The 18533-nt window shown below is 54.0% G+C and overlaps 3 protein-coding genes across 3 annotated transcripts; 1 reads left to right on the top strand and 2 right to left on the bottom strand.

The window, feature by feature from the left end:
- The first annotated feature begins 45 nt into the window (after positions 1-45).
- Positions 46-2465, top strand: PSPN (persephin). The gene is made up of 2 exons (XM_039466090.2): positions 46-1863; positions 1948-2465. Exons 1-2 carry the CDS (start codon positions 1554-1556, stop codon positions 2268-2270), a joined length of 633 nt encoding a protein of 210 aa, XP_039322024.2. The 5' UTR covers positions 46-1553; the 3' UTR covers positions 2271-2465.
- Positions 2466-2521: 56 nt separating this feature from the next.
- Positions 2522-4436, bottom strand: ALKBH7 (alkB homolog 7). The gene is made up of 4 exons (XM_003938855.2): positions 4184-4436; positions 3160-3333; positions 2947-3071; positions 2522-2739 (listed from the first exon to the last, which is right to left on the bottom strand). The coding sequence occupies exons 1-4, from the start codon at positions 4385-4387 to the stop codon at positions 2577-2579; spliced, it is 666 nt and encodes a 221-aa protein (XP_003938904.1). The 5' UTR covers positions 4388-4436; the 3' UTR covers positions 2522-2576.
- A 5373-nt stretch (positions 4437-9809) lies between these two features.
- On the bottom strand, positions 9810-16719 carry CLPP (caseinolytic mitochondrial matrix peptidase proteolytic subunit). The gene is made up of 6 exons (XM_003938854.3): positions 16448-16719; positions 16278-16349; positions 15673-15769; positions 13565-13752; positions 12900-13005; positions 9810-10176 (listed from the first exon to the last, which is right to left on the bottom strand). The coding sequence occupies exons 1-6, from the start codon at positions 16631-16633 to the stop codon at positions 10004-10006; spliced, it is 822 nt and encodes a 273-aa protein (XP_003938903.1). The 5' UTR covers positions 16634-16719; the 3' UTR covers positions 9810-10003.
- Between the last annotated feature and the right edge of the window lie 1814 nt (positions 16720-18533).

Consider the following 18533-nt stretch of genomic DNA (forward strand, 5'->3'; position numbering starts at 1 on the left):
CCAGCACTTTGGGAGGCTGAGGCGGGCGGATCACCTGAGGTCAGGAGTTCGACACCAGCATGATCAACATGGATAAACCCCATTTGTATTAAAAATACAAAACTAGGCCGGGCGCGGTGGCTCAAGCCTGTAATCCCAGCACTTTGGGAGGCCGAGGCGGGTGGATCACAAGGTCAAGAGATCGAGACCATCCTGGTCAACATAGTGAAACCCCGTCTCTACTAAAAATACAAAAAAAATAGCTGGGCATGGTGGTGCGTGCCTGTAATCCCAGCTACTCAGGAGGCTAAGGCAGGAGAATTGCCTGAACCCAGGAGGCGGAGGTTGCGGTGAGCCGAGATCGCGCCATTGCACTCCAGCCTGGGTAACAAGAGCGAAACTCCGTCTCAAAAAAAAAAAAAAAAATACAAAACTAGCTGTCGTGGTGGCACATGCCTGTAGTCCCAGCTACACAGGAGGCTGAGGCAGGAGAATCGCTTGAACCCAGCAGGTAGAGGTTTTGGTGAGCCGAGATCGCGCCAACCTGGGCAACAAGAGTGAAACTCCATCTCCAAAAAAAAAGGAAAAACACCGCAACATAATCATCGAGGGAGTCCCCCCCATGGATGGAGCTGAGGTTACTTCCAGTCTTTCTTAACATGAAAGCATCAGATCCCCTGTGCCCTCGAGCAGCTGCTCATCCGAAGAGCTGTTAGCAATTTACACCCACACCAACAGCACAGGGCGTGCATGGGTCACACACCTGTGTGAGCATTTTCTGATTTTCCCCCATCTTGTGGGTGCTTAGGGTCAAGCACCCCTTCGGACAGTCACAAGCTGTTTGCTTGTTTTTGCATTCAACGCTAGGGGAACCGGCTTAAACACTAAGCACCCATTTCTCCTCACCAAGCCAAGTGGGAGGGGTTCTGATGAGCTCCCCTGTACCAGTGAGAGGACTGGGCTCACAGGGCTGAGTGCAGACGCCCCCAGAGCCCGCATCTCACTGTCTGCATCGTGCTAGACGTTACCATGACCTGGATGGCCTCCATCACCCTGTGGGCTCTGACACGCTCACATCCCAGTAAGGGGCTGCAGTTATGGGGGTCTCAGGCCGGCCTTCCCGAGACAGGCGTCCCTGCCCCCTTGTGTCCCCACTCTTGGCTTCCCCTAGGCCTCTCCCTTTTCCTGTTTTGAAGTTGACTCAGCCAGGCCCGGAGACAGGGGTATGATGTCTTAATCCTCCAGGCGGGAGCCACCAAGGAGGGTTCCCGTGGACTCGGTCCCTGCCAAGCCACCCTTCCCAGCACTCGCATCCGTCCCACCTGGCACAGGACACACGTGGGGGCTCCTGAGTCCCAGCACCCTGACTTAGTGGGGACAGACCCCACTGGGGGACCCATGAAGCCCCCGACTCCCGCTCCAGGCAGCAGGCCAGGGTGAATACAAGTTGCCCGCCCTGGCTGCCAGTATAGCACTCGTAAATCAGGGGGTGTCTGGGGTGTCGGAAATGGGTGTGTGGAATGTCGGGGTGGGGTGGGCTGGGGGTGAGCCCTTAATTCTTAGAAGGGTGGGGTATGGGGCAGGAGTGGATGCCTGGATTCCAGGGCGTAGGAGATAAGCTGCTGCAGACGTGGGGCCCTCTGGCCACAGGGGCCGGCAGTGAAGCGGGTAGCTCCCAGCCCCAGCAGGGCATAAATGCGGGGCACACCTCCCACCCTCAGGACCTGCCCATCACAATGGCCGTGGGGAAGGTCCTTCTGGGCTCTGTGCTGCTCCTGTCCCTGCATCTGGGACAGGGCTGGGACCCTGATGCCCGTGGGGCTCCTGTGGCCAATGGAGAGTTCTCGTCTGAGCAGGTGGCAGAGGCTGGAGGAACCTGGCTGGGTAAGGACTCCCAGGGACCCTCTGTGACTTTCCAACTTACCCAGCCCTGACCCTGCTCATTGTCAGCACCCTTCTCTCCGGCAGCCACTCACCGCCCCCTCACCCGCCTGCGCCGAGCCCCGTCCGGTCCGTGTCAGCTGTGGAGCCTGACTCTGTCGGTGGCAGAGCTGGGCCTAGGCTATGCCTCGGAGGAGAAGGTCATCTTCCGCTACTGCGCCGGCAGCTGCCCCCGGGGTGCCCGCACCCAGCATGGCCTGGCACTGGCCCAGCTGCAAGGCCAGGGGAAAGCCCACGGCGGGCCCTGCTGCCAGCCCACCCGCTACGATGACGTGGCCTTCCTGGACGACCGCCACCGCTGGCAGTGGCTGCCCCAGCTCTCGGCGGCTGCCTGCGGCTGTGTCGGCTGAGGGTGCCCAGTCTGGTACCCAGGAGCTTCCGTACTGGAGAAGCCTGGCTGAGTTCTTTATTGGAGACCTGGATGCAGAGACAAGGACGGGAGTGGGCTGGGGCGACCAGCAATGACTGCAATAAAGGACACCACTCTCCTGGCCTTGTGACCTTGACTGTATCCAGCCAGCTGCACCTGGAGCTCCCTGTGGGCCAGTGCCATCCTGGGTTCCCCTGCAGATCCTGGTTCCAGTGAGCAGCCAATGCAATATTGAGTTGTCCATTCCCAGCTTTATTCGCAAATCCGGTGTCTAGAAAGCTGGGGGTCAGCAGGCTGGGGGCGACTGTCCAGATTCCCCTGGCCCCATGCCCTCAGGGAGGGAGCGGCAGATCACAGAGATTCGCCGGCCCCGGGGAATCCGGCGCTCCCCAAAGAAGGATTCTTCGTCGCGAAGGATCTCGTGGGAGAAGTCATAACGGGCTGAACCCCTGCAGAAGAAAACAGGCTGTAACTGGCTGCAGGGAGGACAGCCCCCTATCCAGGCAGACCCAGGTTCCAGCCCCCCACTGCCTCTCACACAAGCCTTGGGGTAAAGGCTGAGTCTTTGGGGAGGGGTGGATTGAGGGAAGGTACCCAGGGCACTGGGTTGGTGTCACACATTCCTGGATGGGTGGGGGCTGCCTGGCTGGAGGTACCTAAGGATGTAGAGGGAGCCTGGCTCCAGCAAGAGTTCTAGCCACTCCCCCGGCTCCTGGGTGTGCACCAGTCGCATAACGCTGGGAGACAGGAGAGACAGGCCAGCGATGGTGGCCCCGCAGAACTGCAAAAGGGAGGAGGGGATGGGTCAGGTTCTGACCTGGCCTGCCCACCCCCGTGCTGGGAGCGCCAAGGCGCCGGCCTCTACCCACCTTGACGCTGTCCACGTGGGGCTTGATGTAGCCCCGAGCTTCCAGGTCCAGCACGTGCACGGAGGAGAGCAGAGTCTGTCCGGGGCCAAAGGCGGCCGCCTGCACACGCTGCAGGATGGCTCGGCTGGCTTCTGACCAGCGCGACTTCTCCGTCTCTCGGAAGCCGTGGATAGCCTACACAAACAGTTTGGTCAAGCCTGGGGGCTCCCAGAGGGAACAGGGACACTGAGGCATGAAGGGGCAGAAAACAGGGCAAGAGGCTGGTTTTCCTAGTGTGACTCTTGATCCTGCCCTCAACTCAAACCCCGCTATCCCCCCAACCATGGCCCTACCTAGGTGTGACCTCAGTCCTTAGTACTCACCCTGAGGCTACAATTCCAAGTCCCCAATGCTTGCTCCAGTATTCAATTGGCTGAGTCTCCATACAACTTGACCCCACCCAAGTGTCCTGTGTCCCTCAACGTCCTCTGATTCCACACCCGTTTCTACCCTTAACCTTGGTCCCAAACACCTCTCAGTTCCAGATTCTGCCTCCAGTTATGGCCCTGGTCTCATCACAAAAGTGCGCTCCCTGACCAAGGTCCTCGTCCCCGAAGTCCCGCCCATCCCACTACCGGAGTTTCAGCCCCGACCCCACCATAGCCCGGCTTCCAAATCCCTGCGCTAGGTACCGCCCCCAGCAAGGCCCTGCCCCATCCAGCACGTCTTCCCCATCCCCACCCACACGGGGCACCTCCCCGGCGTGACCCCAGCCCCGTCCATACACGCTCGACTCCTCGGGCCCCGCCCCTAGAGTGGCCCTGTCCCATCCTGCACTGGTCTCCTTTGTGCCCGCCCCAGCGTGGCCCCGGCCCATCCTTGCACTGGTCTTCCCCTGTTCCCGCCCCCAGCATGGCCCCGCCCCGCCGCTCGTCTCTGTCCCCGCCCCAAATCCTCGCTCTAGGGACCGCCCCCAGCGTGTTCTCGCCCCATCCGGCACTCGGCGTCCGGAGGCCGCGCCCCCTACCGCCGCGCCTCGTCTCACCGCGTCCCAGTGATCGTATTCGTAGCGGCGGCGGCGCAGCTCGGGCTCCAGCTCTCGGCTCAGCGTCTCCTCCTCCGCCACGCTCAGGAACCCAGGCCGCACCACGGCCGCGTCCCGCAGGCGGCTAAGCACCGACGGGCTCGAGCTTCGTACCCAGCTGGGCCCGGGCAGCGTCCGCAGCGCCAGCAGGCCAGTCCCGGCCATAGCCGTGTAGCCCGGTCATGGAAGCGGCCAACGTCGGGAAACGCCCCCGCCAAAAGCCATTGGCTGTAGCTGCGTCAGCCCCGTCCAGCGATTGGCTTCCCTCAGAGTCCCGCCTCTCACTCATGGCTATTGGTTGCTGCTAGACTTGCCTTCACAGGCTATTGGCTTTCTTCTAGAATCGGCCTCCTGTGTTGAGAGCTTATTGGGCGCCACTCCAGAATGGCTTAAACCATTGGCTGAGTCGCAAGTCCGTCTGCAGGTTAGCACCGCCTCTTTACTTATTAGAGGGGAAAGGTACAACGATGGGGTTGCTTGGCGAAGACCTCACAAGGGAATATGGGCGGTATCTGGTCTTTAGTCCGAGGTCAGGGGGATCGGGGCTGGGGCCAAGGCCACGGTTCCGGAGTCGACTAGGGCTAGAGGTTAAGGACAGAGTACAGTCAGGCCGAGATAAGGGGTCCGGGGGTCAGGGGACTGACGTCAAGGCCCCGGTTATGTTTGTGGTGGGGCCAGATATCCAGAGTTAGGGCTTATGGCCAAAGGTCAAAGCGAAGCATCATTCATTTCCCTGTCTCCGTATTACTATTACTTTAAAGATTCCTCAGCCGGCTGCGGTGGCTCATGCCTTGTGTGTAACCCCTCATCTGCGTACCGAGGCAGTAGGGCTAAGCAGATCCCTGGCACAATTAGTGCCTGAAGAGTATTTTAGTTTATAGTGTTACTACTCAGTTATTTCCTATATATATAATCATGTATTAGTTTATAGTCGGAACAATTAGTGCCTGAAGAATATCTTATTATTCAGTTATTTCCATATATATATCTTAGTTCATAGAGGAATGTCTAGAGCAGACACGGTATAGAGCATAAATTAAGGAATAAGCAGCCGTGTGTACATATATAAATATAAAATCATATCTTGCTTCTAGCCGGAGGAACGTTTAGAGCAGACACGGTGCAGTGCATGATTTCAGGGAACAACAGTTATACCAGGACAAGAATCTATGGCCCAGGCAGTAGTGCCCCTGCCTGAAAGGGCACAGACTACATAGCAGGCTGGCCCAGGCGCCAGCTTTCAGTATTGTAAACACACCTGCTGTATAGCAGGTTTGGAGCAAGAGTCACTCCTCCTGTAAGGGAGTTGTAGTACCTTGCATCCAGTTCTTGTGGAAAGCTGGCCTCAGGTTGGCAAGCCTGAGAGCGTCCTAGGGCTTTAAGCCCCTCCGGTATAATCGTGCCTAGGTGGCTGTATACACTGACAGCTCTGTTACTCCTGTACCGACTCAAAGCATCCTCCTATAGAAATCACTGGAAGCTGCCAGCAGGGGCTGTATAACCTATCAGCTCTTTTGCCACTGTGCTGACTCAGAGCATCCTGCTATAGATATCCTTACAAATAGCCTGCCCTTAGATAAGCGATGCTGCACACTGCACCCTCCTTACTGCACACCGTCCACCTCCTTGGTGACCTGATCGGGGTGGACCCCTTGTTTATTGCTGACGTGATTGTCTTGACTCTATCACTATCCTTAAAATGACCTCACTCACTACCCTGCCCCCTAACCTATACCCAATAAATGCAGACGCTTCGGGACGTTCAGGGCCTCGTCTGTCTCTGCTTGTAAGTGGCGTTGTGCTTTCTTTGTCTTTCTGTGTCCTGTCTCCTTATTTCTCAGATCCAGTGCCTCAGCACAGCAATAGGGACACCCCATGACCCTAGTAGGGCTGGACCGTACACACCTGTAATGCCAGCACTTTGGGAGGCCTAGGCAGGCAGATCACCTGAGGTCAGGAATTAGAGACCAGCCTAGCCTGGCCAGCATGGTGAAACGCGATCTCTACTAAAAATACAAAAAATGAGCCTGGCATGGTGGCGCGCGCCTGTAATCCCAGCTACTCGGGAGGCTGAGGCAGAATTGCTTGAACCCAGGAGGCAGAGGTTGTTGTGAGGCGAGATGGAACCACTGCACGCTGGCCTGGGCGACGCAGCAAGACTCTGTCTCAAAAAAAAAAAAAAAAAAAAGATCCCTCCTATTTTACAAATGCAAACTGAAAAACAAAAAACAAACAAACAAACAAAAAACCAGATGAAAATACCTCTGGAATTTGCTTCTCCATAAATCCAGGCTGTAGGGGCAGGGTTGGATAGGGAAGAATCACATTTGGCTGTGAATTAATTGTTGAATTGGTGTGATAAGTAAGTGGGGTTTCATTACCCTGTTTTCTCTACTTTTGTATATATTTGATTACACTTATTTATTTATTCATTTTTGAGACTGAGTGTCACCAACGGCACAGTGGCACTCTCGGGTCCTAGAGATTTGCAACCTCCGCTTCCCGGGTTTCAGCGATTCCTGTGCCTCAGCCTCCCGAATAGCTGGGATTACAAGCATCGAATCACCATGCCCAACTTTTTTGTTTGTTTGTTTTTATTTTTGAGACAGTTTCACTTTTGTCACCCAGGCTGGAGTAGAGCGGCGCGGTCTTGGCTTACTGCAACCTCCGCCTCCCGGGTTCAAGCGATTCTCCTGCCTCAGCTGGAGAGTCTCCAGTAGCTGGGATTATGGACTGCCACTACCATGCCCGGCTAATTTTTGTATTTTTACTAGAGACGGGGTTTCACCATGTTGGCCAGGCTGGCCTCAAGCTCCTCCCCTCAGGTGATCCATCTGCCTCAGCCTCCCAAAGTGCTGAGATTACAGGTGTGAACCACCATGCCCAGTCTATATTTAATTATTTTTTTACAGAATAAAAAAAATAATAAAATGTTTAATTATTTTCTCCCTCTACTGCCCAGGCTGGAGTACGAGGGCACGATCATAGTTCGCTACCTGGAATTCTTGGGCTCAGGTGATCCTCTCCCCTCAGCCTTTCAGAGCTCTGGGTAATTTTGTATGTATTTTAAACGTCCATAATGAGGCTGGGCGCAGTGGCTCACACCTGTGATCCCATCACTTTGGGAGGCCGAGGCGGGTGGATCATGAGGTCAGGAGATTGAGACTAACATGATGAAATCCCTTCTCCACTAAAAATACAAAAATTAGCTGGGCGTGGTGGCACCTGCCTGTAATCCCAGCGACTTGGGAGGCTGAGGCAGCATTGCTTGAACCAGGGAGTCAGGTTGCAGTGAGCCAAGATGGAGCCACTGCACTCCAGCCTGGCCATAGGGCGAGACTCCGTTTCCCACCAGAGGAAAAAAAAAAAGTCTCTAATAAAAAGTGCAAACACTGTAACTACTGAGTATAAACGCCTGCCCCAATGCTTGAATTTTAAAAAATATTGACCCCATTTCTCCCTACAGCTACATTCCGCCCCAACCCTGCTCTCTTTGCTAGCATAATTCCTCGAAAGACTTGTCTGTCTCTGATATGTTTCTTCCCATTCCTTCTGGATCCACTCCAGCCTGGCTTTTGGCTCCCACGGCTCCGGAAATGCCCTGATTTAAGGCGGCCAGTGACATCCACAACACTGAATCCAGTAGCCAGGGCTCAGGCTGACTGTTAATTCACCTACACGCTGATGCCACCTACATTTTTATTTCAACCTCTTGACCCTGACGTCGAGGGACATATCGAGCACCAGGTATGATTATAAGCTATCCAAAATCAGCTTCTGATCCCCACCCAAATCTGTTCCTTTTTCTACACTTCCATCTCAGGTGATGGGTCTCCATCTTCCTGACTGGTTTGGGCCATCAGCTCGGAGTTTTTGGAAATTGCTCTCTTACATCCCACCTAGCTAGAATCTGACTTTTTCTTGCTACTCAGCCAGAGCTGCCATCAGCTTTCATCTGGATTACTCCAGCTCTGCTAACTGCTCTCGTTTCTGTTCATCGTGCACTCCTCAGGAGTTGTAGTCATCCTAATTTTTTTTCCGCTTCTCTCTCTACGGTTCACCTCTCTCCTTTTAGGCGTCAGGACTTCTATGATCTATCCTCCTCACTCACCTCCACTTTTTTCTTTCTTGAGACCGAATCTCGCTCTGTCGCGCAGGGTGGAGTGCAGTGGCGCAATCTCAGCTCACTGCCACCTGTATCCCGGGTTCAAGCGTGCCACCACACCTGGCTAATTTTCTCTTCTACTTTCTGATCTCATCTCTTACACCCTCCCTCAGCCCCGGGCCTCCTTGTGGGTCCTCTCACATGCCAGGTACAGTCCTTTGACAGGGCCTTTCTGCTGGCTGTGTCCTCTGCCTGGACACAGGCTCTATCCCTCACCTCCTTTGAGACTTTGCTCAAACACCGCCTTCTCAGTGAGGCCTCTCCTGACTAACCCATGTAAAACTGTAACACGCTCACCTCACATCTGCATGCCCTTCCTTGTTTCCGTTTTTGAAAGAGTCTTGCTCTGTTGCCCAGGCTGGGGTGCAACGGCGTGATCCTGCTCACTGCAACCTCTGCCTCTCGGTTCAAGCAATTCTCCTGCCTTAGCCTCGGGAGTAGCTAGGATTACAGGCATACGCCACCATGCCCAGCTACTTTTTGTATTTTTAGTAGAGATGGGGTTTCACTGTGTTGGCCAGGCTAGCCTCAAACTCCTGACAAATGACCTGCCCACTTAGGCCTCCCAAAGTGTTAGAATTACAGGCGTGAGCCACTGAGCCTGGTCCCTGTTTTTTGCGTTTTTTTGAGACAGTTTTTTTGCTCCTGTTGCCCAGGCTGGAGTGCAATGCCATGATCTTGCCTTACCACAACCTTTACCTCCTGGGTTCAAGCAATTCTCCTGCCTCAGCCTCCTGAGTAGCTGGGATTACTGGCACCTGCCACCACGCCCAGCTAATTTTTTGTATTTTTAGTACAGATGGGGTTTCACCATGTTGGCCAGGATGGTCTCAAACTCCTGACCTCAAGTGATCTGTCCACTTCGGCCTCCCAAAGCATTGGAATTATAGGCGTGAGCCACTGCACCTGGCCTCTTTTTTTTTTTTTTTTTTTTGAGAAGGAGTTTCGCCCTTGTTACCCAGGCTGGAGTGCAATGGCGCGATCTCGGCTCACCGCAACCTCCGCCTCCTGGGCTCAGGGATTACAGGCACATGCCACCATGCCCAGCTAATTTTTTTGCACTTTTAGTAGAGACGGGGTTTCACCATGTTGACCAGGATGGTCTCAATCTCTCGACCTCGTGATCCACCCGCCTCGGCCTCCCAAAGTGCTGGGATTACAGGCTTGAGCCACCGCGCCCGGCTTTTTTTTTTTTTTTTAAATAACTCTACCCCGACAGGAATGGAGCCTTTGAGGATGGTTTCTTGTGTTTTCTTCACAAAAGAACACTGCCTGGAATACAGGACATGATCAGGAGAATCTGCTGAAGGAAGGGATGGCTTGCTTGCCTCTTGGGGTCAGGACAAGTGCAGAAGGGGCGTGTGGAACACGGACGCATCCACGCTGTCATGGTGCAGAGAGGGAGGGCGTCTCAGACGCAGAGCAAAGACCACAAAGATTTAATTTAAAATCACAGTGTCTCCGCCAGAATGCCCCGTCCGTAGGGGGCACCCTTGCAAATTCAAAGTTCCTCAAGGAGTCCCTCCAGGTTCAGCAGCGAGGGGTAAGCAGGGCCCAGCTGGGGGTCTGGGCGGCCCCCGGCCCCTCCATGTGATTCTGGAGACGAGGCCCAGCTCTCAGGTGCTTGCTGGGACAGGGTCTGCGGACGGCGCCGCTACTGCAGGCTCCTTCTCCACCAGCGTGGGCTCATCTTCACCGTCCTGGGGAGGGTGGACGAGAACCTTGTCTAAGATGCCGAACTCCTGGGCCTCCATGGGGCTCATGTAGCGGTCCCTCTCCATGGCGGACTCTGGAGGGGAAGCAGGAGGCAAGACACATTAGGGGAAGAGCAGAGACCGGGGCCAGGTTGGGATCCTGTTTTGGCCTGAATGTTTGTGTCCCCCACCCCAAGGTCATATGCTGAAGCCCCAACCCCCCAGTGGGATGGGATTTGGAGATGGGGTTCTTGGGAGGTCATTAGGGGGAGACGGGGTCAGGGGCCCCCTGGTGGGATTAGTGGCCTCTAAGTGGAGACACCAGTGCGCTTGTTCTGTCTCCATGTGAAGACACAGTGAGAAGGTGGCCGTGTGCACACCAGTAAGAGAGCCCTCACCAAGAACCCATCAGCCGGCACCCTGACCTTGGGCTCCCCAGCCCCCAGAACTGAGGAGTCAATCTCTGTTGAAGCCACCCAGTCTGTGGTGTTTTGTTAAGTAGCTCAAGCTGACTAAGACATGTCCTCATTCTGCAGTGCCTCAGTTTCCCTGAGGTATCACTTAGAGACCACTTTCAATTTTAAAACAATTGTTATCAGGCCAGGCAGAGTGCCTCACACTTGTAATCCCAGCACGTTTTTTTTCTTTTTTTTTTTTTTTGAGACGGAGTTTCGCTCGTTACCCAGGCTGGAGTGCAATGGCGCGATCTCGGCTCACCGCAACCTCCGCCTCCTGGGTTCAGGCAATTCTCCTGCCTCAGCCTCCTGAGTAGCTGGGATTACAGGCACGCATCACCATGCCCAGCTAATTTTTTGTATTTTTAGTAGAGACGGGGTTTCACCATGTTGACCAGGTTGGTCTCGATCTCTCGACCTCGTGATCCACCCGCCTCGGCCTCCCAAAGTGCTGGGGTAATCCCAGCACTTTGAGGGGGCCGAGGCAGGTGGATTACTTGAGGCCAGGAGTTTGAGACCAGCCTGGCCAACATGGCGAAACCCTGTTTCTACTAAAAATACAAAAATTAGCCCAGTGTGGTGGCACATGCTTGTAATCCCAGCTACTTGGGAGGCTGAGGTACGAGAATTACTTGAACCCGGGAGGTGGAGGCTACAGTGAGCCTAGGTTGCACCACTGCACTCCAGCCTGGGCAACAGAGCGAGACTGTCTCAAACAAACAAAAAAAACCTGATGTTGATGTGTAATATACATCCAGGAAACGGCATGATTCCTAAATGTCTGGTGGATGGATTTTCAGATTGAACATATCCTACAGGACCAGCATCCATACCAAGAGATGGAATATTCCAGCACCCCCAAAATCCCACTTGGGCCCATGACAGTCACTAGTCCTTTCCACCTGCTCCCCAAGCTCCAATGTAACCACTACTCTACCAGCATAAATTAGCTCTGCCTGTTTTTTTTTTTTTTTTTTTTTGAGACGGAGTTTCGCTCTTGTTACCCAGGCTGGAGTGCAATGGCGCGATCTCGGCTCACCGCAACCTCCGCCTCCTGGGCTCAGGCAATTCTCCTGCCTCAGCCTCCTGAGTAGCTGGGATTACAGGCATGTGCCACCATGCCCAGCTAATTTTTTTTGTATTTTTAGTAGAGACGGGGTTTCACCATGTTGACCAGGATGGTCTCGATCTCTTGACCTCGTGATCCACCCGCCTCGGCCTCCCAAAGTGCTGGGATTACAGGCTTGAGCCACCGCGCCCAGCCAGCTCTGCCTGTCTTTATAGTTTCAGTAAATGGAATCATAGAGTGTTTATTCTTCTTTCATGCAACATTAGAAAGTTTCATCCATGATGCTGTGGCCCAGTCACTCTTTTTTTGTTGTTGTTGAGACAGAGTCTTGCTCTGTGGCCCAGGCTGGAGTGCAGTGGTGTAATCTCGGGTCACTGCAACCTCTGCCTCCTGGATTCAAGCAATTCTCCTGCCTCAGCCTCCCTAGTAGCTGGGATTGCAGGCGTTCGCCACCACGCCTGACCAATTTTTGTATTTTTAGTAGAGATGGGGTTTCACTATGTTGGTCAGGCTGGTCTTGAACTCCTGACCTCAGGTGATCCGCCCACCTCAGCCTCCCACAGTGCTGGGATGACAGGTGCCCACCACCTCGCCTGGCTAATTTTTAGACAGGGCTTCACCATGTTGGCCAGGCTAGTAGACCATTCACTCTTGGTGCTGTGTACAGCACGTGAAGAAACCCACCTTTTGTGCACCCATTTACCTGACATGGGGCAGTCTGGGGCTTCTTTTTTTTGAGACGGAGTCTTGATCTGTTGCCCAGGCTGGAGTGCAATGGCACGATCTCAGCTCACGGCAACCTCCACCTTCCAGGAGAGGAGGCAGTTCTCCTGCCTCAGCCTACAGAGCAGCGGGGATTACAGGCACCCACCACCATGGCTGGCTAATTTTTATATTTTTAGTAGAGATGGAGTTTTGCTATGTTGCCCAGGCTGGTATTGAACTCTAGGCCTCAAGTCATCCACCTGCCTTGGCATCTTAAAGTGCTGGGATTACAGGCATGAGCCACCAGGCCCAGCGATATTTTTAAAGGGCTTAGAACAGTGTTTCTGAGGCAATTCTGCCCACCAGGAAACACTTGGTGATGTCCGCAGACATTTCTGGTTGTCACAGATGGTGGGTGCTGGTGTGGATGGGTGGAGGCCAGGGATGCTGCCACACATCCTGCAGTGCCCAGGATGGTCCCCATCCCAGAGAGGGATCCAGCCCTGAATGTCTGAAGAGCCCAGGTGAAGCCCCAGCCTGGAACAATGCTGGGTCGGTGTGTGCATGCTGGGTAAGGGGGGGTGCTCACCGATCACCTGCAGGCTCTGTTTGGTGTGCTTGGCGTAGATGTTGTAGAGCTGTTTCTTCAGTTTCATGATCTCCTCTGCCTGGATGGCAATGTCTGTGGCTTGGCCCTGAGGGACACCCAAGGGCAGTGAGAGGGTGAAGGCTGACCTCAGCGTCAGCCCCTCACCGGGAAGCTGGAGGTGGCACTCAGGAGCCCTGACTGGGCTTTGGGCTTCCGGTTTCAGGCTAGTGGACCGGGACTGGGTAAATCCCCCCATATCCTGCTTCAGTCTTGCCACCACCAGGAATGCTTTCTGACTGGATTAACTATGTTTTCTTATTTTCTGCATCTGAAGGTTTGCAGACTGGGAAGAATAGTGTCTCTCTCTCTCTCTCTCTGTCTCTGTCTCTGTCTCTCTCGGTGTTAGCTAACCATCCCCCCCCTTTTTTTTTTTTTAAAGAGATGGGGTATCACTATGTTCCCCTGGCTGGTCTCGAACTCCTGAGCTCACGTGATCCTCCCGCCTCTGTCTCCCAAAGTGCTAGGGTTATAGGCCTGAGCTGCCACATGTAGCCAAGCCTGCACAGTTTAAGACATCCAGTCCCACGCCTGATTTCTGCCTAGTCAGTCCTTCTGCCTAGACCGTGTCCTGAACCCCGACAGCAGCTGACATGTCTGGCACTCACCCGAGCGCCCCCTGAGGGCTGGTGGATCATGATGCGGGAGTTGGGAAGCGAGTGGCGCATGCCCGGGCTGCCGGCGGCAAGGAGCAGGGAGCCCATGCTGGCGGCCTGGCCCACGCACCATGTGCAGATTGGGTTGAGGATATACTGCATCGTGTCGTAGATGGCCAGGCCCGCGGTCACCACACCACCTGTGGGCAGGGGGCAAGTGAGGGGCTGGACCAGGCCCCCCGATGCTTTCCCTGTTCCATCTCCTAACCCTGGGGAGGGTGGAACAGACACAGCCCCCCTCCTTTTTTTTTTTCTTTTTTGAGACAGTCTTGCTCTGTCACCCATGCTGGAGTGCAGTGGTGCAATCTCAGCTCACTGCAATGTCCGCCTCCTGGGTTCAAGCCATTCTCCTGCCTCAGCCTCCCCTGTAGCCGGGATTACAGGCATGCACCATGATGCCTGGGTAATTTTTATATTTTTAGTAGAGATGGGGTTTCATCATATTGGTCAGGCTGGTCTTGAACTCCTGACCTTGAGATCCACTGGCCTTGGCCTCCCAAAGGACTGGGATTATAGGCGTGAGCCACTGTGCCTGGTCACGACCCCCTCCTTTTTTAAAGAATTAAGCCTTGGTCTCACTGTGTTGCCCAAGGCTAGTCTCAAACTCCAGGGCTCAAGCGATCCTCCCAAAGTGCTGGGATTATAGGCACAGGCCACCATAAGTGGACAGAAGCAGCCCTTTTAAAAATTTTTTAAGATGGAGTCTCACTCTGTCACCCAGGCTGGAGTGCAGTGGCACGATCTTAGCTCACTGCAACCTCTGCCTGCCGGGTTCATGCAATTCTCCTGCCTCAGCCTCCCAAGTAGCTGGGATTACAGGCACACGCCACCACGCCCAGCTAATTTTTGTATTTTTAGTAGAGATGGGGTTTCACCATGTTGACCAGGCTGCTTCTGACCTTAAGTGATCCGCCTGCCTCAGCCTCCCAAGTGGCTGCGATTACAGGCATGAGCCACTGTACTGTACCTAGAAACAGCTCCTTAAAGCAGGGTTCACAAACACAAATGCTTCCAGGGAAGTGACAAAAACAGGTGACAAGGACCAGGTATGGGCAAAAGGGACAGCCATTGCTTCACAGTCAGCTGACTCTTGCCACATGTGCCAGTGGGCCCACGGGACCACATCTACTAAATTTCCAAGAGAAACTAGAAACCAAGCCAGGTGTGGTGGCTCACGCCTGTAATCCCAGCACTTTGAGGCCCAGGGTGGATCACTTGAGGTCAGGAGTTCAAGACCAGTTTAACCAACATGGTGAAACCTCATCTCTACTAAATACAAAAAATTAGACAGTCATCATGGTGGCATATGCCTGTAATCCCAGCTACTTGGGAGGCTGAAGCCAGAGAATCGCTTGAACCCAGGAGACGGAGGTTGCAGTGAGCCAAGACTGTGCCACTACACTGTAGCCTGGGTAACAGAGCAAGACTGTGTCTCAAAAAAAAAAAAAAAAAAAAAAAAAAAAAAAAAAAAAGCAAAATGACTGCATCATAAGTGCTCAATCAAAATAGACTACTTTTTTTTAAGAGGGGGAAAAAAATCTACCAATTATTATTATTTTTGAGACGGGCTCACCACAGCCTTGACCTCCTGGGCTCAAGTGATCCTTCTGCCTCAGCCTTCTGAGTACCTGGGACTACAGGCAAGCACCACCACCCCTGGCTAATTTTTGTATTTTTTAAATACAGATGGGGGTCTCACTATGTTGCCCAGGCTAGTCTTGAACTCCTGAGCACAAGTGATCGGCCTGCCTCAGCCTCCCAAAGTGTTGGAATTATGGGCGTGAGCCACTGTGCCCAGCCTAAAATCTACCAATTTTAAATGTCAGCTGGGTCAAGTTGGCATAACAGGACGTGCAGGATCAAAGAGGCCACATCCTGACTTGTGAACCCAGGCTTAAAAGCCAGCCACAGGCACCTTTTGGCGGTTTCAAGCCACTTGTGGAACTCCAACACTCTGCACCCTTTCCCAAAGAGAGAACATCGCTGACCCGGGATTCTGGTCCCGAGTCACCCGTGTGCCCTGATGAGTGTCCCTGGCACCTAGGAAAGGCCCTGCTCACCAGGGCTGTTGATGTACATGTGGATGGGCTTCTTGTTGCTCTCGGATTGCAGGAAGAGGAGCTGTGCGATGACCAGACTGGCAACGCTGTCATCTATCTGTAGGTGGAGAGGGTGGGGGGTGGGGATTGACACCAGATTTGGGGTGGGGAGAGAGAGTTTTAAGGAGACTGGGGATGGGTCAGGGAACCAGGAAGTGGGGCCAGAGCCCAAGTAAAAGGGGTCGGGAAGAATTTAGGACCCAGAAGGGGATGGGAGAGAGTAGTGGCTAGAACCCAGGGGGTCTGGAGCACAGAAAAGGGGTCGTCAGGGGGCTCAGGACACAGGAAAGGAAGGGGTCAGAATGGCTGGGGTGAGTCTTGAGCCTAGGAATGAAGGCAGCGGTGCCACCAGGTGTCAGGAAGGCAGTCGGAGATCAAGAGGTGAGGAGCAGAGGGGAAGGGGTGAGGAGCGCGTGATGGGGCGGGAGCCAGGAGGGGAGGCAGAGGGAGAGGGGAGGAGGCTGGAAGGAGAGTGGAGCCTGCGGGAAGAAAGTCAAGGCTTCGGGAAGAAGGGGCGGAGGAGGTCTGGGCAGGCGCTCGGGAGGGTCCCGGCGCGGGGCGCTCACCGGCCCCATGACGCACACGATGCGCTCCCGCAGCAGCCGCGAGTAGATGTCATAGGCGCGCTCCCCGCGACCCTGTGGACAGAAAGATGGAGGTGGGGGATCGGGGGGCACACTGCCGATCCCCACCCGGCCCGGAGCCCCCGGGCCGTGTCCCCGCCCGGCTGCCGTACTGTCTGCTCCACCACGATGGGAATGAGCGGGAGAGCTCGGGCCGCCGTCACGTGCAGGCTCCGCTGCAGGGCCAGGCCGCTCTGGGGCGTCCGCTGCGCTGCAAAGCGAGAGGCGAGGCGAAGCCCCAGCGCGGGGTACCTGCCTGCCGCCACCCGGGCCCCCCCCACCAATATTCCGGGCCACATCCCTCAGCGCGTCCCGGTTGGCTTCCGTCCGATGGCGGAACTACAACGCCCGGTGTGCTTTGCGCCCGGGTGGCGCGCTCGCTAGGCCGCCCACTTCCGGAAGGCTGGGCGGGCGCCGTTAAGGGTGGGACGGGGCTAGGGGCGGAGCCTAAAAGGGCGGAGCCAGTGGAGGAAATAGAGTGGGCGGGGCCGGAGAAGTTTTAGAGCCTCCGGTTCGAGTCACCTAACCGACCAATTGGCTTCGTTTTATATTTTTTCTGTTTTATTTTATCTATTTTTATTTTTTTGAGACAGCCTCTGTAGCCCAGGCTGGAGTGCAGTGGCGCTATCCTAGCTCAATGCAGTCTCAAACTGCTGTGCTCAAGAGACCCTCCCTCCCACCTTGCTCTCTGGAGTAGCTGGGACTACAGTTGCACGCTACCACACCCGCAAATATATATATTTATTATATATATATAATATATATTTTTATATATATTTTATATGTATGTATTTGCGGGTGTGGTAGCGTGCAATTGTACTGTAATGTACAGCCTGGTGTAGCCGATTCTTACTGAGGCCTCTTCATTCATTCTTTGGCCACCTGTGGACTAGAGCAAGGGACCTTAGGCTGTGAGAGCCCAGAGAAGGGTGTTATGGATTCTGCTTGGAGAGAAGACCGGAAAGCCTTCCTAGGAAAAGCTGTTATTGGAATTGGGCTTTGAAGAGTAAGAAGTTTGTTAGCTCGGGAAAGGCATTTCCAGCAGAGGGAAAAGAATGGGCAAAAGGGAGGAAGTAGGAAGATTCTTGGTAATGTTGGGTCTTCTCTTTTTTGTCACACCTTCGCTTTTTCATCATTGGGTTCAATGTCACTACCTAAGAGCTGCCACTTAATCCCCAAAGTCTAGAATGGTGTCTGGCACGAGTAGGTGCTCATTAAATACGCACTGAACCAAGAGGTGAAGAGGTGATAAACGACTTAGGTAAAGGGCAGAGGGCTTTGGAGGCATCTGCAGGGTGGGGATAATGATAACCTACCTCCTAGATTTGCGCTGAAGGTCCTCAGAAAGGGTCCAAAAATGTGTAAAAAAGTGCCCAATTTGAATTAGTTATTGATTCGTTAGATGGGGTCCGTGCAAGTGTGAGAGGTCCTCAAGTCCTCTCACATGGGGGTCTGTTTGAAGTGTTTCTTTTTTTCTTTTCCCCGGCAGTCCTTTGAATCACAGCAGATTCAGGCCAGGTGTGATGGCTCACGCCTGTAATCCCAGCACTTTGGGAGCCTGAGGGGTGGTGAATTACCTGAGGTCAGAAGTTTGAGACCAGCCTGACCAACATCGTGAAACTTCATCTCTATTAAAAATACGAAATTAGGGCCGGGCGCGGTGGCTCAAGCCTGTAATCCCAGCACTTTGGGAGGCCGAGGCGGGTGGATCACGAGGTCGAGAGATCGAGACCATCCTGGTCAACATGGTGAAACCCCGTCTCTACTAAAAACACAAAAAATTAGCTGGGCATGGTGGCGTGTGCCTGTAATCCCAGCTACTCAGGAGGCTGAGGCAGGAGAATTGCTTGAACCCAGGAGGCGGAGGTTGCGGTGAGCCGAGATCGCGCCATTGCACTCCAACCTGGGTAACAAGAGCGAAACTCCGTCTCAAAAAAAAAAAAAAAAATACGAAATTAACTGGGTGTGGTGGCACATGCCTATACAATCCCAGCTACTTGGGAGGCTGAGGCAGGAGAATCACTTGAACCCAGGAGGCAGGGTTCAAAAACAAAACAAAACAAAAGAATCACAGCAGATTCAGAGAGACTCTCGAAAGGGATTTTGATGTAGTTTACTAAGAGATAAATGGTAGACTCTTTTTTTTTTTTTTTTTTTTTTTTTTTTGAGATGGAGTTTTGCCCTTATTGCCCAGGCTGG

This window comes from Saimiri boliviensis, chromosome 14, assembly GCF_048565385.1.
Source record: "Saimiri boliviensis isolate mSaiBol1 chromosome 14, mSaiBol1.pri, whole genome shotgun sequence".
Classification (NCBI taxonomy): Eukaryota; Metazoa; Chordata; class Mammalia; order Primates; family Cebidae; genus Saimiri; species Saimiri boliviensis.